The sequence below is a fragment of the Tamandua tetradactyla genome, chromosome 16 (genome assembly GCF_023851605.1).
Source record: "Tamandua tetradactyla isolate mTamTet1 chromosome 16, mTamTet1.pri, whole genome shotgun sequence".
Lineage (NCBI taxonomy): Eukaryota > Metazoa > Chordata > Mammalia > Pilosa > Myrmecophagidae > Tamandua > Tamandua tetradactyla.
This window is the reverse complement of record NC_135342.1, coordinates 70,271,238-70,294,216: the sequence shown is the minus strand read 5'-3', so window position 1 is coordinate 70,294,216 and position 22,979 is coordinate 70,271,238. Positions and strand designations below refer to the sequence as shown.

At 40.1% G+C, this 22,979-nt stretch overlaps 1 protein-coding gene across 4 annotated transcripts in view; it reads left to right on the top strand.

Moving 5' to 3' along the window:
• Nucleotides 1–18,074, top strand: part of ADAT1 (adenosine deaminase tRNA specific 1) — a 28,157-nt gene extending 10,083 nt beyond the window's left edge. For 2 of the 4 annotated variants that reach the window (XM_077133078.1, XM_077133077.1), the window contains exons 7-12: nt 3,177–3,795; nt 5,710–5,855; nt 7,979–8,078; nt 10,002–10,067; nt 11,321–11,407; nt 13,479–18,074. In XM_077133078.1, the coding sequence (XP_076989193.1) occupies nt 3,177–3,795; nt 5,710–5,855; nt 7,979–8,078; nt 10,002–10,067; nt 11,321–11,407; nt 13,479–13,611 (1,151 nt within the window). In that variant the 3' untranslated portion in view covers nt 13,612–18,074. Of the gene's footprint in view, nt 1–3,176; nt 3,796–5,709; nt 5,856–7,978; nt 8,079–10,001; nt 10,068–11,320; nt 11,408–11,575; nt 13,445–13,478 lie in introns of those variants that run through there. The other 2 variants (XM_077133080.1, XM_077133079.1) reach the window with 2 other exon arrangements.
• Nucleotides 18,075–22,979: the final 4,905 nt, after the last annotated feature.

Sequence of the window (22,979 nt, the reverse complement as noted above, 5' to 3'; positions counted from 1 at the left end):
GTTTTTATATTCAGTCCTGTTGCATAATCTGTATCCCTTCAGCTCCAATTACCTAATATCTTACCCTATTTCTATCTCCTGATGGTCTCTGTTACCAAGGAAATATTCCAAGTTTATTCACTATTGTCAGTTCATATCAGTGAGACCATACAGTATTTGTCCTTTTGTTTCTTGCTAATCACACTCAGCATAATGTCCTTAAGGTCCATTCATGTTGTTACATACTTCATAACTTTATTCTGTCTTACAGCTGCATAATATTCCATCTTATGTAAATGTCACAGTTTGTTTAGCCAGCTGTCTGTTGATGAACGTTTTGGCTGTTTTCATCTCTTGGTAATTGTTAATAATGCTGCTATAAACATTGGTGTGTAAATGTCCATTTGTGTCCTTGGCCTCGTGTCCTTTGAGTAAAGACAGCATATAGATGGGTCCTGTTTTTTAATCCATTCGGCCAGACTTTACTTTTGATTGGAGAGTTTAATCCATTAACCTTCAGTGTCATTACTGCATGGGTAGTACTTTTTTCTACTATTTTGCCTTCTGGATTTTATATGTCATATCTAATTTTCCTTCTACAAAAAGCTAATGGCTTTCAATTTTAAAATTGAAATTTTTCTCTACGTTTTCTCCCCTTTTTTGAAATGATGGTAATTGGGATTTTCAAAGATCTTACTTAATGGAATGTTTTAGTTTCTTTGGCTCCTCAATAAATACCCATGCACTGGTTCAGCTTAAACAATGGGAATTTATTTGCTCACGGTTTAGACTGGGAAAAAATCCAAAACAAGGTGTCATCAAGGCAATGTTTTCTTCTCAAAGACTGTGGCATTCTGGGACTGGCTGCCTGTGACTCTTGGTCTTAGATTGTTACATGGCATAGCACATGATGGTGTCTGCTGGTCTCCCTTCTCTTCTGGGTTCCCTTGGTGTTCAGCTTTTTGCTTCCTGTGGTTTTTTTTCAGTCTGTCTGAATTTCACTTCTCTTCCAAAGGACTCCAGTAAGGGGATTAAGACCCATCCTGATTGAGGTGGGCCACACCTTGTTAACTGAAGTAACCTCATCAACAGGTTCTACTCACAATGGGTCCAAACCCACAGGAATGGATTAAATTTTTGAACATGTTTTTCTGGGATACATACAGCTTCAAACCACCACATGGAATAAAAAGGTGTCAACCCTATGTTGACCTTAAAATCTTCAGGCAGTTTTAATGGTCTGTGAAACCAGAATCTGGAAATCTCTGATCTAACTCCCTTTGCTCTTTGATAATCTTTTAAAATGTGATATCCCCCATGGTTTGCCTGCACGGAGGTAGAGCACTACCTAGAGAATGCGACTCTCTGGTTCCCTTGGCATTTATTTGTAATGACCAATTAATTCACTGGTACATGGGTTAGTGCCATCAGATGCTAACTCACATGGGAATTTTATTAGCATGTAAACTCAGGCATCTTGTTAAGGTCAAACCTCCAAACCTGCGGATCGGGAGGTATACCTGGTGAAGTCTCCAAAGTAGGGGTCAACTTGTGAAGTCTCTGCAAGTCTGCCAGCTGTCTCCCTGGCAACATTCACATTTCTACATCTCTCTTCTTTCCTGTTCTGAGGTTATAAAGAGTACAGGTGTGTTATTTACACACTTCAGTAAAGCAACACACATTAGGTTTCTGTTTGAAGAAGTAGCTTTCTTCCCAAGGGCTAGTAATGTTTTTTACTGAGTTCTGGTTTCCTTTGGTTCATTATAAGTACAGAGTAGGTCAGAAATCTCTAAACCAGGTGTTTATGCTCTAGTTCCTTAAAAAAGGAAACACTTTATCAAGGTATAGTTTATGCAATAAAATGCACCAATGTAAGTGTGTGTTTCAACAAATTTGATAAGGACATACACCTATGTAACCACCACCACAATCAAGATACAGAACATATTTTCATCACTCCAGAAGTTCCCTTGAGCTCCTTTGCAGTCAGTCACCCCCTACCTGGCCCCAGACAAACACTGATCTGCTTTCTGACACTATAGATTAGATGGGTCTTTTCTAGAGTTTCATATAAATGCACTTGTATAATTTGCACTCCTCTGTGTCTGGCTTCTTCACTCAACATAATGACTTTGAGATTCATTCATGTTGCTCTTAGTATCAGTAGTTCCTTTTTATTGCTGAATAGTATTCCATTGTAGGCCACAGATTTTCATCTATTTACTTGTTGATAGACATTTGGATTTTTTCCAGTTTGGAGCTATTATGAATAAAACTGATATGAATATTTGAGTACAAAAAAAAGAGAAATCTCTAAACCATAGTCACATACTCGGGAAATAATAGTTGTGCAATTTACCACAAGACTTCAGAATTTGTGTATCACAAATCTCTAAAATGTATATATTGTGAGCATAGTTTGCCAAACTTATTTAATCATTGAATGAACACCCAATTCTATTTTCCAAGGGATCTTATAAGATTGAATTCCACAAATTACTCTTGGGAAACCTTCCTTAATGTAAATCAGTGGCTCAAAAATGGGCAGTTTTGCCACCCAGGGAACATTTAGCAATGTCTAGAGACATTTCTGACTATCAAACTTGCTTGTGAGGTGCTACTGGCATCTGGTGGGTAGGGGCCAGAGATGCTATTAAATAGCCTTATACAGGACAGCCTTTCCCCATCCCCCCACAACCACAAAGTGTCTGGCCCAAAATGTCAATATTGCAGAGCCTGAGAAACCCTGATCTAAACCAGTATTTCCAAAACTTCCCTTGTGATAAGATTTATCTGGAATCCTTGTTAAAAAATTCACTTTCCCAGGCTTCTCTCCTGTAGAGAATCTTTTTTTGTTTTAAGAGATTCTAATTCACTGGGTCTAGGATACGGTTTTCAAAAAGAGCCCCAGATGATTCTTAAGTAGATTTGGGCAGCTGCTCTAACTCATCTCACATAGGTTGGGAGAATAGAATTGACCTGGGCTCATGGCAACAGTTCTCAAACTCAAGCATTAGGATCACCTTGAGAACTTATTAAAACGGATTGCTAGGCCCCTCCTCCAAAGCTTCTGATTCAGTAGTTGTGCTGTGAATCCCAATACTTTTTTTCTAACAAATTCCCAGGAGATTCTGATGTGACTGGTCCAGGGACCTCACTTTGAGAACCATTGGTTTAAGAGATTCCTTTTCCTGCAGGTGGAGATGCCTCCATCATTCCAATGCTTGAGTTTGAAGACCAGCCTTGCTGTCCTGTCAGCAGAGATTGGGTCAGCATCCCTTCAGTAGAAGCCAATGGTAACTTGGAACCTCCTGAAAATAAAAGGAAATATGAAGGCCCTGACAGTCCTGTAACCAAGAAGATGAGGCTTTGTGCTGAAATTCCAGCCAGAGAAATCGTCAACAGTACATCTCACCATCAGAGTTTGGGGGAACCAGAAAGTGGCCAAATCCCACCAAGTGTCAGGAATTCTAATCTCACCTCAGAGGTGCAGGCTGCCATCACTGGAATGGTCCCTGGTGGTACCAAAGTGGTGGACGTTTACAGAACCGGAGCCAAGGTTGTACCTGGAGAAGCTGGAGACTCGAGGAAGCCTGGAGCTGCATATCATTGTGTGGGCCTACTCCGAGTAAAGCCAGGACGGGGAGACAGGACATGCTCTATGTCTTGTAGTGACAAGTTGGCACGGTGGAATGTCCTCGGATGCCAAGGGGCACTGTTGGCACACTTCTTAGAAGAGCCCATCTACCTGTCGGCTGTGGTCATTGGGAAATGCCCCTACAGCCAGGAAGCCATGGAGAGAGCATTAATTAGAAGGTGAGAGGGCAGGACAGAGGCATGTCCCATGGCCAGAAGGTAGAGCTCAAGTGGAGCACTCTTCCTCAAGACACTTTGAGAACATGTCCATATATCCATACACCTGTTGATCCAGGAAAGTCACTTTTAAGAATTTAGCTTAAAGAAATAAGAAGGAATTCAACAATGTGTTTTGGAGTATAGAAATTTAAGAAAGATAAAAGGAAACTACCAAAATGCCCAAAAGGAGATGGTCAAATGATTTTTGTCAAAACTATAATTAATGAATACTGATAGAAAGATAGTCATAATATTTAAAATGCAATTTAGAAGATAAACCTGTTTTGGTTTTAAAGTATATATGCAGATTAAGAATGCATAGGAGGATACGTACCAGCGTATTAGTGAATATCTCTGAGCTTTGGTATTATGGGTGATTTTTTCTTCTTTGTTATTATCTTTATTTTCTAATTTTTTACAGCATACATAAACTGCTATTATAATTTTTAAAAATCCTCATATATTAGTTTTCATTGTTAAAAAAGATCAAAGAAGAAGGATGAGTACCCAAGTGTGGTTCCCTAAAGACAGCAACAAAAGCTCAGTTAGTGTTATGTATAGTAAATGAGGGCAGGGCTGAGCCATGGCCAGCAGAGGTCACAAGGGCTGTCAGTTGCCCAGGTCCCGAAGCAGGCTTCAAAAAACTGCTCCAGCATCTGACCCAGCAATTCCACTCCCAGGTGCATACCCAAGATAAAACATACATCCGAATGAAAACGTGTGTGTTCATAGCAGCATATTCGTAATAGTCACAAAGTAAACCAACCCAAATGTTGTGTATCTACACAATGGAATTTTATTTGGAAATAAAAAGAAATAAGGGCTGGCCACGGTGGCTCAGTGGCAGAGTTCTCATTTGCCATGCCAGAGACCTGAGTTTGATTCCTGGTGCCTGCCCATGCAAAAAAAAAAAAAATTAAAAACAAATGAAATACTGACATATACTATAACATGGTTAAATCTTGAAAGTATTATGTTAAGTAAAAGAAGCCAGTTGTAAAAGGCCACATATCCAGAGGACCCGGGTTCAATTCCCGGTGCCTGCCCATGTAAAAAAAAAGGCCACATATCATGTAATCACATTTATATGAAATGTTCAGAGTAGGCAAATCTGTAGAGACAGTAAGTAGATTTCATGGTTGCCTACAGCTGGAGAGGGGTATAGGAAGTGACTGCTATATTTTTGAGTGATGAAAATGTTCTAAATTTAGATTGTGCTGATGGTTGCACAATTTTATGATTACACTAAAAACCATACAATTATACACTCTAAATGGGCAAATTTTATGGTATGTGAATTATGTCTCAATAAAAATGTTGAAAGGAAGGCTGAACGAAGAAAAAAGAAAGGACAGCCCCAGGCACAGTACCTCTTTCCCCTATTTTTGGAACTTTAAGATGCCTTCTGCTTAGTTCTAAACAACATCATGCTGGCGCATCTAGTTTGTATGAAAAGGTACAAGAGAAAATGAAGCTTTTAAGCTGTAGGGTAATTTTGTTGTGTTTGAAGGATTCCCTAGGAAATGGGAACCAGCGAGTTGATATTTCTACTTAAGGTGTTCAGCTCTTTCAAGGCCTATACAGGAAATAAGAATTTGGTGCTACAGTCATTGGGTGTGGCAACCAGTCCTTAGGGTTATCACTTCAGAGTGATTTCTCCAGCCATAGGGTTCTCATGATTAGATTCTATTCTAGCACACCCTCTTATACCGCCCCTCACCCCCCACCAAACAAACTAACAAATCCCCACACCTCGTAAGGCCTTAACCTTGCACTGTGATGGGTCAGGGGCAGTGGGAGATGATGTGGCCCATGCCCTCAGTACTTTTTATCTCTAGGAGTGCCTAAACTGAATGCATTTCCCCTCACATTTAGGTGTCAGAATGTCTCGGCTTTACCCAAAGGTTTTGGAGTTCAAGAGCTGAAAATACAGCAGTCAGATTTACTATTTGAACAGAGCCGCTCTGCCGTGCAGGCAAAAAGAGCTGACAGCTCAAGCCGACTCGTTCCTTGTGGGGCAGGTAAGTTATCCAGGTTGGACTTTCCCAGGAGTGACTTCTCCCAACAGTTGAGTGGCCTGTGAAGGGCTGAGTCCTTCTAGCCTAGGCAGGCAGTTTTCCTCTCAAGCGGTCGCCAGAATAGGTTTTGGGCCCAAGTAGGTCAGTTTCCTGCTCTGTGTGCCCCCAGACATGTTACTTAGCCTACTTCAGCCTCAGTTTCTTCACCTTCTTTATCAGGATTAGATATTAGGAGGATTAAATGAGAAATTGTATTTCATGCAATTACTGCATGTCCACCATAAAATAAATGCTCAATGATTGTAGCTGCTACAATGATGATGATGAAGAAGAAGAACTGTGAACCACTTTATACTGTTGTACCCTGAGGCCAAGCATCCGGATGGTGGTCACCATCTCTGACTTCATATCCAGCTCTCTGGGGTTTGTGGAGGCCAGAAAATATTTTTATTCAAATGCCTCAACCATTTACTTTGTATAAAAAACTGAACAGTTTTTTGTTTTAATTGACAGAATATTACACTCCTGTCTGTGTTCTTTTACTTTTATTAAAGATTACAGATGTGGCTGACGACTTCTCCATATGTACAATGTATTTAATGAGCTCTCTGATATTGTCTCATTGCAGAATAATGTCTAAAGTTTTTCCCACAGAGATGTCACATGAATGGTTTCCATCTAGAATGAGTTATTTCATGTTGCCTAAGTTTATGACATGTAGTGAAAGATTTTCCACATAAATCACAGACATATGGTTTCTCCCCAGTGTGAGTTCTCACATGTATCCTAAGGTTACTGCATTGACTGAAGGCTTTCCCACATAGATGGCAGATACAAGGTTTCCCTCCTGTGTGAATTCTCTCATGTTTTCTGAGTTGACAATTATAAGTGAATTCTTTCCCACATACATGTCAGACATATAATTTCATCCCAGCATGAGCTCTCTCATGCTGTCTGAGGGGAGAACTAGCAGTGAAGTCTTTACTACATATATGGATGCCATATAGCTTCTCTCCAGTTTGTGTTTTCTCCTGTTGTGTAAGGAGAGAACTAACTGAAGACTTTTCCACATAGATGACAGTCATATATCATACATCCAGTATGAATTTGCTTATGTTGACTAGAGAATGACTGGACATTAAGAGCTTTTGAAATTGTTTGTTCACACAGGGTTTCTTTCCCTTGTCAGTCACAGTGGAGTGAATGGGATCTTCTCCCAAATCACTATTTTCTGAGAAGAGAGACTGTTACAAGTTGTGTCCACCTATATTCATTAATTCAATTCTCTGGTCACATCATTCAGTGAGTCTCCAGTTTAAATTAATCATTTCTGTAGCATGCAGTTGGTGTACTACTTTTGTGTATGCAGAGATTTTCTCTTGGAGCATCTCAACTGCAGAGATATCTAATTAATTTTGAAAACTTCATTATGTTTCAAAGAATATATGTATGAAACATATTTAAGCAATTGTTCTTTTATAAGACTTCAGGTTATAGTTTTCAGCTCAGGCTCATTTTTCCTTAATTGAAACTGTTCAAAACTTTTTTATGGGACAGTGTTTAATCCCATCTTAGTTACTGTCAGATGATTGTGCTGAACTCCTAAATTATTCAAACCTAGCTCTCTATTTGGAAGACAAGTCCTTATGCTCATGAAGCTTATGTTTGACTGGGTGGTAGATGTGTCCTTCTGGCAGAGATGTTGCATGGCTATCATTTCTTCTTTTTTATGGTCATTTTCCCTTTGAGGATGGACATTAGATTATTGATATTCTTCAGCATAAAATTTCTGAACAGCTTTTTCTGGGTTGTATCTAAAATGGCCCACTCTTCCTGGGTGAGTTCTATAGCTACATCACTGAGTTCACTAATTCCAGTGGTTGCATTGTCAATAGTTCGATCACCAACTGTCTTCCTCTGGGTTTTCACTCTTACACAGTCCAAGCATAAGGCAACCAGTTCAGGACCCAAACCGTAGGAGACAGTGAGGCCAACTAGATTCTGAAGTGGGATTCATAGAAAAGCAGCACTTCACTCTTCTCCCAAAGTCCTGTACTCTTCAGCTTCTTCTTCTCTGGTGATCGAAAACTGAACAGTTTTAACCTCTGAATCTTATCTTTTCATAGCCATCAGCTGGAGTGCAGTTCCTGAACAACCACTGGATGTTACTGCCAATGGCTTTACACAGGGAACAACAAAGAAAGGAATCAGAAGCCTTCAGGCCAGGTACAACATAGTAGAGTGGAAGGAAAATTTACAGATCCATTCTTAAGAGCCTGTCCTTCTAAGTCTAGGACCAGTGGTGTCTTCCACTGAGACTGGAGACCTTGACATTCCACTGCATGCTGGTGGTAAACAGAATCCAGTAGAGCTCCTTCCAAGGAGGTTTAAGTGATGTGATTCTTTAATGAACCTTGAACTGGATCTGATTTCCAGGATACAGATCATGGCATGGCTGATGGCTAAGTTTTCTTGTTCTTGTGAATGAAAATGCCTCGACATACTTCATTTGTGCACTGTAAAAATTTTAGCAAAATGTTCTCTGGTTCTTGCACATGGATAGCAACTGTAAGATTCAAGCAAACAGTTTCTCAGGTTCACTGACCAGTATTTCAAAGTGAAACAGCATTGAGAGATTTTATTTTTTCACATTCTCCTCCTGATGTTCTTTTACTGATCCTCAGCGATGTGGGCTGTGAAAATGTTGAATCTGTAAGACTTTCTAGATGCTCCAAACAATGAAGTCTCTTGTCTTGTTACCAAATGCAAATGAAGAATCCAAAATCTGGAGATAAATTTTTTTTATTCCATCTGACAGTGAATATTTCAGCTGGGCATCTTATTACCTACTTGGAAACATACATTTAGTAAGACTGAAATCATGTTTGTTTTCATCTGAATAAAATCAACCTAGATATGGTACTAGCTGTTCAAAAAGAAGAAGCAATCCTAAATCTTCCCTTTTTGAGGATCATGGACTCCTGGCTTTTCCCATACCTAATGTATTTCTGTTAGCTATAAGCATTATTCTGTCACTTTTTATGTTCATCTCTGCTGGGGGTGGGGGGCATTTCTTTATCCTAAAAGTATTACCCAAGCAACAAGATGTTCCAGAACCATCTTGTCCCTACTCTAAGATATGAAATCAGCTCCCTTCAAAGAGCCATGTAGGAGGGGTACATATTAAATTGTTCCTTGTGCATCCTACTGTATTAGGTTAATGTGGCTGCTGCCTCAATAAATGAGCCAGGAAATCTTTTTTTTTTAAAGCTGAAGATCTTCATTAAAAAGTAATTTTACTAGGTCAGTACAGTGTGTTTGAAGTTAAAAAAAATAAGGAAAATAATTTCTTGTTTTAACAATTAATACAAATAGTCAAGTAACAAAATATTAACACTAACAATAAAGCTATTACATGAGTAAAAAAAATAGTATTACAGTTGCCTTTGGTGACTACCTTTTGAATATATTCCACTAATATTCAAGAGTCAGATTACTATGTTCTTAAGTGATCACTCTCAACTCTGATGCAGTTATATAAACACTTGCCCAATATTTAGTTCTATAATTTAAGTTCATTTTCAGTTCAAGGGGGTTGGTATTTCAAACTGACAATTCTTACTTTGTGGCAGCTTTAGTACAAGTTCTTTTTAGTAGCTTTAGCTACTGATGAGTAAATGAACTTGGCTCTATTCAGGCCTCTATTAACTGAGTGAAAAAAATACACTCAGTTTGAGCAATAGAAGTTTCATTAATCTAACATCTTTCTGGTCCACATGCAGTGACCTAATGCAGGATTATAGATAAAAGGCTACTCTGTGGAAGCTTCCTGCTGGACCAACTCATTTTCTTCTCTTTAGAGGAATAGAAATTATAGTAATTTTATTGGAATCGACATATTTTAAGTGAACATTTCTGCCAAATCAAAGAACCATATATATATATATGTGGGTCTGTTTCTGGATGTTCTATCCTATTTGTCTATCTCTGCACTAAAACCACACTCTTAAATAAGCACAGCTGTATAATAAGATGATACCTGGTAAGGAAATTCTCCTACTTACTTTTTTATTTTTTATTTATTCATTTATTTTTTGTTCTTTTATTATTATTATTATTATTTTAATCTACTACCTTACTTTTCAACAGTGTTTTGGCTGTTCTTGGACCTTTGGATGTAAAGATCAGTTTGAGGAGAATTCCAATCTTTCAGTTGTGAGTCTTCCAAACCAGGAATATGGCATATCTCTCTATGTACCTCTGGTGCCAGATCAGCAATGCTAACCCGAATTAATAGCGTTGAAGTTCTTCTTAAATATATTTCTATAAAGTTTTACAATTTCCTTCATATAAATTAGATTTTGTCCTTGAATTCATATTAGTTATCTATTGCTATATAATAAATCCTCCTAAACCTAGTGGCTTAAAACAGCCATAAGCATTTATCATCTCATAGAATTTCCATAGGTCACGAATTTGAGAGCAGCATAACTGGGTGATTCTGACTTGGGGTCTCCCCATCATGTTGTCTGGGGCTTTGGTCATCCAGAGCCTCCACTGCAGCTGGCAGGTCTGATTCCTGGACGGCTCTCCTACGTGGCCAGCAGCTCAGTGCCCGCTGCTGGCCAGAGTCCTCAGTTACTCATATACACTCTCCAGCTGCTAGAGGACTCATCCTCACAGCACAGTGGCCGGCTTCCCCCAGAGCAAGTGATCCAGGAGGATGAGGCAGAGGCTCAGAAGTCAAATTCCATCTGCAACACCCTATTGATCATACATGTCAGGCCAGTTCAGTGACGGGAGGCATGAACACCAGGAAGCGAGAATCACTGGGGCTGTGCTGAAGGTTGGCTCCTCAGATACTATTTTAAGTAACTCCTTTTTGTTTCATTTTTGGTCACAGCTGTTACAACTAATTTTGTGCTCCATCTTTGGTTTGCAGCTTAGTTTTTATTTACATCAACTACTAACTTTTATTATTCTACTATTTTATTCAGGAATTCTTTTGGGTTTCTTTATTTAAACTCTTTTGGGCAAATAGTGTTTCTTCCTCCCCGGTCCTCATTCCTTTTTTATCTTGTTGTTGTGCTGGCTCTTAAACTGCCAATATCACAGTCATCATTCAAGCCTCAAACACAACTTTCAATTCCATGTAAACAATATTAACCAGCTCCCTTGAAAGGAGGTAACCAGAGGTAGCTGATAGGTTTTCTCAGGTAAAATGTAATAATACCAGCCACAGTCTTTAACCCATTTAAGCTTGTACTTTGATGATTCCACTGCTGGTGACGCATATTACAACGAGATGCGTTTTTATGCCTTGGCCTCATCAGACACCTAGGTCTAAATCTTCTTGCCAAGCGCAGATGAAAACAGAGCTTTGGGCACATTCAAACCTGGTATCTTTGGTAGGGGGCTGTAGATAGCAAAAACTTCATAAATCATCCGTGTCTTCTTTTCCTGAGCAGATCCCGAATCAGCAAAGTGGAACTCTTTAGATCATTCCAGAAACTGCTAAGCAGTATTTCAGAAAACAAGTGGCCAGACTCCCTCAGGTAAAACCTTATTACTATTTGCTGTTGATCCATGTTTTTTCAACTTAGAAGTCAGGAGGACTTCTAAGTTCATTCTAGCTTATGAATGGCAGGAAGCTTTGGCAGGAGTGATGGTGCAACAGTCCAGTGGGTACCTGTTATTAACCACAAGTTCTTCTGTCCCCACAGCCCTCCTTGCAGATATGTACATGACCTGTAAGTTTGGGATACGAGGTCATAAGGATAGAATTGGGGCTTGGCCCAAATCCAGCCACCAGATAGAGAGCATTGTGGAAATGTGAGTGTTTGGAGAGCGATATATTCTGTTAAGAACATTCCTCTTTTTGTTCGAATCATGGTTGTGAAGTGCAGCTCTGTGACTTAAATCCCTCTGCAAACAACAGGAATGTAGGGAACTATAAAACTCCTATCAGGAACAAGTGTCTGGGAAGCTAAGGAGTAGCTAGAAGCTTCTTGCAGAAGCTGGCCACTTGTTATCACTATCCTGCCTCTTCAAGGCAGTGCTGATGCTCTCCAGGTTTCTGTGATGAGTTTGCTTGTTTCTTGTCTGGAAAGCCGAATCAAATGAACACATACATTCTGTGTGTCAAATAAAAACAAATTCAGATTTAGGTAAGAAGAGACTTCATTCAAAAGAATTATAGCAATAAGGAAGGGGGGACTGTTGCAATAGGGGAGAAGGACACTCCAACAATAAGATGTGCAAGAATCTCAGAGGTCAGGTGGAATGAGGTCTTTTTTTTTCCTTAGAGAGGGCAAAACAGGAAAGACCGAACTCCCTGTGGAGTGGGGTGAGCAGGTGTCCTGATCAGACAGTTGAGCAGGTAATGTCTTTCCTTAAGAAGGGGTTGTTGACTGAGGATGGGTCCAAGTTCAGGGGCCGAGGGGGAGGGGAGAAGCATAACTAAAGTCTGGTCAAACCAAAGTAGCAGATATTTTATTAAAGTTTAGTCAATGTCTTACAAGCACAGCTAATCATTTATGAGGCAGAGAATGGAAATTTGGAAGGTCTGTGTCTGGCCTTGACCTGGGTAAACCAGGGGGTTATACGTACGTCTTACCTGAGTCATGTGGGAAGGTGGCTCTTTATAGGAAGCTGTTTCCTAGAATACAAAAAGGTGTGTGTTGGAATGAGTGGGGGGTTGTTTCTTTACCTTCCACCGTTTTCTAGGAGCAAAGGGCTCAGGTAAGTCTAACATTGTCATGTGTATAGACCACCCCTTCGCCAACAAAAAGCTGTAGTAAATTGATCAAATGTCTGAAAATCAATGTTTGCTACAAGTAGCAACTTTTTTCTGTGCTGAAATGAGGTAAATAATTTGGACTTCCTCAGACAAGGAGGAAGTAGAAGCAAAAAAAGTAGAAGCAGGATAAAACTGAATCACTAAGAAATGAGCCTCAATTTCTTCAATTATAAAATGAGAATAGTTGTAGTAACCTTGCCTCAAGGTAGCTATGGTTAAGTGAAATATTACATGTGAAGCACTTAACATAGGACCTTGTTTATAGAAGGTTTTTTATAACAAGTAGCTACTATTTTTATTTAATAAACAACTGTTTCATGGCTGAGATAAGTGGGCCCTAGGAGAAAACTTTCACCTGAGTATAGGTATTATAAACATTACTCATTATATTAGCCATTCCTTGACAATTGGGGATGGCTAAGGGATTTGGAAGATGGAAAGGGACAGTACATAAGAGAAGAATATGAATAAAATAGTAAGTGCTTTGGTTTGTTAAAGAAAAATGCACCTGACAAGTTTCTAATGGCTAGGGCGGGTGGTAGAAATTACAAGGCCCTTAGAAAATGTTAAATGCAATAGTAGCTACATTATTCTTTTTTTTCATTAGGTCTGGACAGAACTAGCATTCTGTCCTTCCTTACCTGTTTTAATTAACACTACCTTCCAATGAATTCCCTATAAAGGAGGTGAGTTGATCTAGGAAAACATACCCAAAACCTTCTAAGTCTCATTGGAAGTCTGTCCCATTGATTGCTCAGGTATCTTGTTGGCCACGTTGATGAGCTGTTCATTGAGAACCTGTATGCTTGGTGATATGTGTGCATTAGGGTGCGGAAGCTGGAGACGTACCAGGAGTACAAGGAGGCTGCATCTGCTTACCAGGAAGCCTGGTGCATACTCCAAAGACAGGCATTTGGATCCTGGATCAGAAACCCACCAGATTATCATCAGTTTAAATGAAAAGGAAAAGCTTGCAAAGAATTTTCTAGTAGCAGGGCATTTTCCAGCTCTTCATACGGAACTGCATTCTTCCTTCAAGCTGGACAAGCCTTTTACCAGAGCACCGTGTCTCTTTTGTGATGTGTGGGTAGAATTCCAGAACATTGAGCAATCTTCACTTGATTGAAGTAGCTCTCTGCTAAGATGGTGTCTCACTAATGACTTTGGTATCTATCATAAGTTGTGCTTTATTGTGTCTCTAAAATATGAAATAAGAGTTTGGAGTGGGAAGCTTTAAAAGTACTCTATAGTGCTCTATTTCATGTGCTCCTATATTGATTTAACAAGTACTTATTGGAGTGAAATGATCAGCGTTTGAGTCTTCTCTGCAAGCTTTAGAGCTTACTCTGGCATAGTTGGCATAATGTTTTGTATACCAAACTTTTCTTCCTTTATGGAGTGCTGTGGATTGAATTATGTCCCCCAAAAAGATATATTGAAGTCCTAAACCCCAGTACCTCACAATGTGACCTTATTTGGAAATAGGGTTGCTACAGGCAGAATTAAGCAAGTTAAAATAAGGTCATGTTGGATTAGGGTCCTTAGAAAAAGACGAAACCTGGACACAGAGAGACAGAGGGGGAAATGTCACGTGACAACTGAGAGTATCATAAATTGTGGGCAAACCACCAGAAGTTAGAAGAAGCATGGAATGGATTCTTCCCTACGGACTTAAAATGAAGCTGGCTCTGCTGACACCTTGATTTGGGACTTAAAGCCTCCCAAACCATAAAACCATAAATTTCCGTTGTTTTAAGCTGCCAAGTTTGTAGTACTTGTTATGGCAGCCCTAACAAACTAAAACACAAACCAGCCTTTTCCCATTCTTTTGTGATCCTGCTCCCTCCATGAGACTCGGCTGAAGCTTACCTTATTCCTGGGTTTCAGGATGAGCACATAAGCCAGCCCCAGGCAGTCCTGGGCTATTGCCAGAGTGATCAGAAAAGATTCTCTTTTTCTCTTGGATTGAGAGCTAAGAGGGCCACTTGATTTTGAAACTGCCCATGACTATCTTTTCCCACCACCTGAGACACCCTGCCCGAGAATGAAGCCCGTAAAGAAGGAAACTGCCAAGAAAATCAAAGTTCTAGAGACAGAGTTTAGACCCCTGGCATCATATATGCCTGAGGTCAGTGCCCTCCCCAGACTTCAATCATTGAGACCTGTTGCTGATAGGGTTATGATTACTACTGTTCAAGGTGGCTTTAATTCACAACTTCTTCACATGTTTTTGAATTATTGATTAAATATGAAAGCTCTCCATGTGGGGATGATTCAAGGTGCCTGTTGGTTCTTCAGCAATTTTTAATTTTTGCATGGGCAGGCATTGGGAATCAAACCTGGGTCTCTGGCATGGCAGGCAAGAATTCTGCCCCTGAGCCACCATTGCACTGCCCAGTTCTTCAGTAATTTGTATAGCTGTAAATATTTTTCAGTAGCAGTTTTATCAAGATTTAATTCCCATAACATAAAATTTACCCACTTAGATTATGAAAACCTTGTGGCTGATACTCCCTTTAACCAGTATATGGATAGATGAGTGAAAAAATAAGGACAAAAAACAAATAATGGAGGGGGGATAAGGGATAAAAAAAAATGGAGTAGATTGCAATACTCATTATCAATGAGAGGGAAGGGTATGGGATGGATTTTTCTTTTTATTTCTTTTTCTGGAGTGATGCAGATGTTCTAAAAATGATCATGGTGATAAATACACAACTATGTGATGATACGGTGAGTCATTGATTGTATACTTGGGATGGATTGTACGCTGTGTGAATGTATCTCAATAAAATTGCATTAAAAAAATTCACCCACTTAAAGCATACAATTCAGTGGGTTTTAGTAGATTCACAGAGTTGTATAACAATCACCATAGTCTAAATTTAGAACATTTTCATCACCCATGTGTTGGTTTGAAGCTGTTATGTATCCCAGAAAATGCCATGTTCTTTTAATCTGTGGATGCAGACCTATTATGGGTAGGATCTTTTGTTGATAGTTTTGATTGAGATGTGACCCACCCAATTCAAGGTGGGTCTTAATCCTTTATTGGAGTCCTTTAAGAGAGTTCATGGAGAGAGAGAGCTGGATCACCATCAGAAAATAGGATTTTCTACAAATGCTTCCTGGATAACTCTATTTCCAATCTTGGCTTATACTGAAATGGCTTTCTGCTTCCAGTTTGGCTAAATCCTCATGTGGGGCACTATTCTCTGGGGACTCATTTTCCAAAAGCTCAGAGTTTTCCAAACTATCATTTTCTAGTTTCTTTGTACCCAAGAGTTCAGTTCTCAGCTTATCCCGCTCCTCTTGCATTTTTACAAAAAGCTGCCAGGAGAAGCCAGGCTGCATTTTCCCAGTTAGTTTGGAAATTTCCTCAGCTAGATATCCCAGCTCTTCGCTTTCAAATTCTGCCTCACATCCAACACCGGTACTCAATTTTGACAAATTGTCTGCCACTTTAAAACAAGGATCACTTTCATTCAGTTTGCAATGACACATTCATCATTTCTGTCTAAGGCCTCACCAGAAATATCTTTAGAGTCCATATTTCTACCAACAGTCTCTTCAAAGCAACAGGGGCCTTCTCCATAAAGTTCCTTAGAAGTCTTCCAGAATCTTCCCCTTATCCATTTATAAAGCTGTTCCACCATTTTTGATACTTGCATCTTGCAGCACCCCACTTTTCTGGTACCAAAATCTGTTTTGGTTTGCAAAAGCTGCCAGAATGCAGTATACCAGAAATGGATTGGCTTTTACAAAGGGGATTTATTAGGTTACAAATTTACAGTGCTTAGGCCATGAAAATGTTCAAGTTAAGGCATCAAGAGGAAGATACTTAAACTCTGAAGAAAGGCTGCTGGCATCTGGGGTTCCTCTTTTACATGGGAAGGCACATGGCAACATCTGCCTGGGCTCCATTGCTCTCAGTTTCTGTTTCCAGTGGCTTTTTCTCTGAGTATCTGTGGGTCCTTGCTTGCTTCTCCAGGGACACCTCTCTGAGCTCTCTGTTTCCTGCGGGTCTCCTCTCAACATCTCCAGGGTGTCATCTCCCTCTGTGTCCTCCTTGTTTTCATCTCTCTGCCCTCTATATTGACTCTGTGCTATATGTTTTCTGCCTTTTATTCTCTTCATAGAAGGCTCCAACAAAAGGATTAAGATACACTTTGTGGGTCACCTCTCCATGGAAACAACCTAATCAAAAGATCCCACCCAATAATAGGTTTGCATCCATAATAATGGACTAAAAAAACATGGCTCTTCTGGGGCACATAACGGTTTCAAAGCCCCATAGTATCTAAGCACTCTCCAAAATGAACAATGAGCTGATTTGTGTTTTTTGGGAGAAGGATTTCATTTGTGTGTTTTAGTATAATTATGAATTCATGGCTTTTATTTCTTTGTGCCTCAGTCCCTTGCAGTTAGTCTTTTTGATGTTGATATTGTCCTGTCTTTTGGCCAGAGAGAGCCCCTTTGAGTTAGCTCCTGTGACTTTTTACTTTTTTCTTTTTTTTCCTTCATACCTCCTTGTCTTCAACACAATGAGATGTCCAAGGTTCATCTTGTACATTCCATGCCCCAATTTTGAATTTAGCTGTGGGAACCTCAGGGCTGAGCTATTCCCTAAGTCTTTGTAAAACTTGAAAGCACACAGCCACTTGCATGACCTGAGTCAGTGTTTAAGCTAACCTCTCTGCAGAAGGAGGAATGTGCAATGTATGTAAGAGACCAGACTCTTCCCTGCATAGGATGTTAATCTATACCCTACCTCCTTCCTGAAGTCCTTGTGATATTATCATGTTTACTGTTATCTGCAAAGCATCCTATAATCCCCCTGTGCACACAAACTATAATCAGTCCCACCCTTGTGTCACGACACCCCTCTCCTGTACCCATGTTCTCATACTCAATGGAATGTCTTTGTCTTGGGCCCCTATAACTGGTCCTGTCGATTCTTACCTAAGTGTGGAGTGCTTTCACCTGAGCTCTGAAGCTACCACCTCTGGAGCAGTGTGATTCCCTGATTGACTTCCTTCTTTACTCCTGTGAGTAAGTTCCTATAATAAAGTTCATGTTTAAGTCCATACGTAGTGCTTTCTTTGGTCTCTTGGTTAGAAAGGTCTCTGCAGGCCATTTTGCCAACTACTGCTTCCTTTTAGTGGGAAATGGTGTTGAGAAACCACTCTCTGGATAATAGGGGTGCTCCTTGCTGCTGGTTGGTCACTGTTTCTAGGCCTTCAGTGGACAAAGCTAGGAAGTTTTCTAATGGGTTTCATTCTGGTACTAACTGTTCCAATTCAGATTCAAGACCATAGGCTCCTCATCAGTCTTAAATCTGTATCTCCCTTGGCCCATGCTCAAAATCCCAGTTCTTAATGACATCCATCTAATTACTTATTTGCTTCATTTCATAATATACACTCCAATGATAATACCAACACTTCTGCAGATGATGAAATCACTGAAGTCAGTTTATAAATTTTTTTCTTTTTTCAACCTTTTTTTTTTTTTTTTTTTTGTCTTTAGTGTAGATCCCTTTAGAGCAGTGACTCTCATCAGGGGATGATTTTGCCCTTCTCTCCCCCAGGAGACATTTGGCCATATCTAGATATATTTTTGCTGGGTAGAGGCCAGGGATGCTGCTAAAATCCCACAATACAACCCCCACCCCACCCCCAAAGACTTTCCCAGTCCAAAATATCAATAGTGATAAGGTTGAGAAGCTTTGCTCTAACAGTTGTGTTTTAAAGTTACATAAAATAGTTCCTTTTTACTTATTCTTCTAACTCAGTACATAGTTAAGTTCCTTTGTTTCATTTTGCCTTCACTTTTTAGGATGCTTTTTTTAAAATTATGTAAGATATATGATTCTGAAGTTAAAGCTATTTATTTAAAAAGATGCTTTCATAGAGGTGTAGCTCCCACTTTTCTCTCTCCCCCCGCTGTTTCCATCCCCTAGCAGTAACCCTTTTTTTTTTTTTTACATGGGCAAGCACCGGTAATCAAACCCAGGTTCTCTGGCATGGCAGACAAGCATTCTTGCCTGCTGAGCCACCGTGGCCCGCCCAGCAGTAACCTTTTTTTTTAGTTGTTGGTGTACTCTTGCAATGTTTCTTTTTGAAATGCTCTGTGAATAGCTTACATGGGACATTTTAGGTTTTTGCCAATGTATCTTTTTGGATAGAGTCTTAGAAGTGGAATTGCTGAGGGTAAGGACCCAGGGTCCGGGCCCCACCCTCTCCTCCATTTTGAAAGCAAGTCACTTAGCCACCCACATGACTGGGACAGATATTAAAGGTCAAAGAATGTAAAAAAAAACACCCTCCCCTAATAACCAAATCTCATGAGAGTCTGCTGAAACTCCATTGTAACCAAGTCTCATGAGGTTTAAACTTGATAAGCCTGTCCCTAGGCATACCTCTCTCTTTCTTCCTCTCTTGGATTTGGCTAGAGTGCAGACTTTCATCTCCCAACCAGTTGCCACCATCCGGAAAGATCTTCTGCCTTCCCATAAGCTCTTAATTAAATTCATGGGTAATCTTCTGTCGAGTATTCTTTGGTCTATTTGGCATGCTAGCCAGGAGACCAAAGAACTGCTAGCTGTAGAGAGCATGAGTCTGGGGAAGGGGGGCTTTGCGGGGGTAATCCTGGGGCACCCTGCTTCCCTGGTGCAGGGAGGGGTCACCCCATTGTGTGCAGCGCAGCTAGCCAGGGCATACTGTCTCAAGGAAGACAGAGAAATCCACAGATCCACGGGGACTGTTGCAGTGGACTGTTCAGAAAGAGAAATCAGATTTGGAGGATGCATTGACTGAGAGGCTATGCCTTTTAGATGAAAGTTTAGAAATATTAGCGTGCCAGAATGCTAGAGTGCAAGGGCACATCCTGATTTCCTCTGACTGGTATCCAAAGGCTGAGGTCCTATAGATTCTTTTTATAATGAAAAGGAGAAAAAAAGAAATTTGGTTGGCAAGGGGGGGATTAACATCACCTTTGTATGTGGTGTTTCCAAAGGTTGCCTCATTCCTGCAAGGAATTAACACTCAGTTCTTTAGTATTCCCTTAAGTGAGGTCTGTCTACTGGTTTTTGCCCTCACCTGGGAAGAACAATGGATTTTCATCATGCTTCCACACGAGGCTATTCACATAGCCTGACCATCTGCTGTGTGCTTGTAGCAAAAGATTTGTCTAAATGGAACAATGTGACTATTTCATTATATTGATAATGTCATGTTAACTCGTAAAACTGGTACCAGAAGTATAAAAAGCCTCAGGATCGTTGCTATTTCATCTTAACAGCTGGGGATGGACAGCTAATCTTGGTAGACTGCAATGACTTGGCTACCCTGTCAAATTGTATGGTTGGGAAAGGCAGAATATATTTATTTTGTAGTAATTGATAAGGTACAATGTTTTCCTATACTGCTTATGCCAAAACAACTAATGACTTGCATTGGAAACTTTTCGTTTCTTATCAGACCAAATGTTAAAACCTGTGTATGTTTTGATTAGGAAAAGCTATCCCTGGGAATGAGATATCTCCCAGCAGGCTTCTTTGAAAAAGCCAGGAGAACCATCACACTGGTTCAGGCTTTATGGTGGGGCTGGACACAGATATGATTTGTGAATTAACTTTGGCCAATTCCAGTATTGGCTTTGGGTGGGGCTTGAGGCGAAGGCAGCAGGCAAAGCAAGTTCCCATTGGCTTTTGGTTTCAGTTCTGGAAAGGATCCGAACTGTGGTATAGTCCCTTAGAAAACAACTGTGTGCTGCTTAAAATGCCTTACTGCAAGCTGAAGGACTAACTTAGAAATGCCCTATGAAATTAAGAAGAGTCATCCCCATACATGCATGGGTACATATTTATCTGTTACAGTGCAACATTTTCAACAACAGTCCATTAAGTGCAGAAATGTATGATATCCTGAGACCAGTCTCCTAGATGGAAGAACAACACTCTCTCCTCCCTGCTGATCCTCCCAAGGTGGCTGTCTCTGGGCCCACTGTTGACAGATGTGGCAGTATATCTGAGTCTGCCTGGTATACTGATGGATCAGCACACAGGCAGCCTGCCACCTGGACAGCAGTAACTGTGCAACCTAATATAGACATGATATGATGGGAAACTGGGACTATGCAAAGCAGTTAGTGGGCTGAATTTAGGGCTGTATGGATGGTCATTGTCCATGAACCAGGAAATGCATTAACTATTTGTGCTGACAATTGTGCAAGGTACCAGGGCCTGGCAGTGTGGATGGCCACATGGATGTAAGAACAGTGGACTGTGTCTGCCACCCCTTATGGGGAAAAGAAATGTGGGAAGATATCTGGACTGGTGTTTTCTGTCTCTGCCCATAACATGGATTCTTTACCTGGCAATATTAAAGCAGATGCTTTAGCAAAAATTTGTAGTCTAAAGCCAATATTGAATGGTTGCATAGAATAACAGGACACTCCGAGTACCAAACTCTGGATACTGGTATAACAATTCCAGCTGCTCATCATCAGACAACAATTCAAAGAAGTCATGGACACTTGCTCCTCCTGTTTGCTGCAACACTCAAGGATGCGTCCTTATCAATTCTGTCACATCAGCCATGAGCAGGTAAATTATATGACAGCCCTTCCCCTATCTGGAGGTGCATAATATGCTTTTACAGCCATAGATTCAGCCACTGGACTATTGCTGAACTTTCCAGTAGGAAACACTAACCAAATATGTAGTTTAGAAAAGCTCAGTGCATTCTTTGGGTCCCCCCACACATATGGACAGTGATGGGGGACCCTCTCTTCTGGACAACTAATCAAAGCTTGGTTACTGAACATGATGTCTTATGGACATTTCATTTGCCTTACAACCCTACAGCAGTGGGTTTAATTGAAAGGATGAATAGGCATCTTTTTTTAAACATTTTTTATTATGAAATATAACATATACAAAAAAGCAATACATTTCAAAGTATGTGTAACAAGTAGTTATAGAACAGTTTTCAGAGTTGGTATGCGTTACTGTTCCACAATTTTAGATTTTTCCTTCTAACTGCTCCAAGACACTGGAGACTAAGAAACATCAATATAATAATTCTACAATCATACTCATTTGCAAATCCTGTCTTCTCTGTATTTACTTCTCCTTTGATCCTTCTCCCAATCTTTAAGGGTATTTGAGTTCTGCCCTTCCTAACTTTTTCAGGTTAGAAAGGATGTTGATAACATGGGATGGAGGATAGAACTAGTTGATGTCCTTGAAGAGGCTGGCTCCTCTGGGTTGCAGGATTCATTTGGCCTAAGAACCCATCTGGAAGTTGTAGGTTTCTGTAAAGTAATCTTAGTACATGAAACTTTTGTAGAATCTCAGATAGAGTCCTAGGTTTTCTTTAGGGTGAACAGGAATGGTTTTGGTTGGGGTTTGGCAAACCATGGTAATTAGCAATATCTAGCTAAAGCTTGCATAAGAATAGCCTGTCAACTCTATTTGAACTCTCTTAGCCATTGGTACCTTATTTTGTTACATTTCTATTCCCCCTTTTCAGTCAGGAAGGCATTGTCAGTCACACAGTGCCAGGGCCAGGCTCATCCCTGAGAGTCATGTCCACATTGCCAGGGAGATTCACCTTTGAATATCATGTTCCACACAGTGGGGATGGCAGTGTTTTTCCTTGCAGAGTTGGGTTTAGAGAGAGAGGCCACATCTGAGCAATAAAAGTGGTTTTCTGGAAGTAGGTCTTAGGCATAACTATAGGTAGGCTTAGTTTCTCCACTACAGAAATAAGCTTCACAAAAACAAGCCTTAAGATCGAGGACTTGGTCTATTGACTTGGAAGTCTCTAATATTTGAAACAGTATCAGGGGTCTCTCTGGTGGTAAATTTTAATAGTTTAATATTTTTTTCTCCCATCTCTCAAGGGACTTTGCCAATACTTTTTAATTATCTGCCCAGCATACTCTGGGATGTATCTGGGTATTACCTTAAGCTGTGCAGAATTAATTACAAGCCCTCCTTTCCATTATTATGAGCTCTGTGTGTTTGGGTTATTTAAATTAGCTGTTCAGATAGGTTGTGTTAAATTATATGTTTCAGAAAATTTAGGTTTTGGATAAAATAAACCTCTCTTCCTTTTGTCTCATACAGTAGGTACAGTTCTAAAATACAGACAGTGTCATCCTTATCCCTGTAATGAATGGGTATCCCTGTAATGAATGGGCTTTTGAAACTGCAATTAAAAGGTGATAAGCAATCTCTGCAGCAGTGGATATGTCAGTTGTATCCAGCCCTTGTCAGCTTCAATTCGTGGCCCTAAACAGTTGCCCCTGCTCTTGCTGAA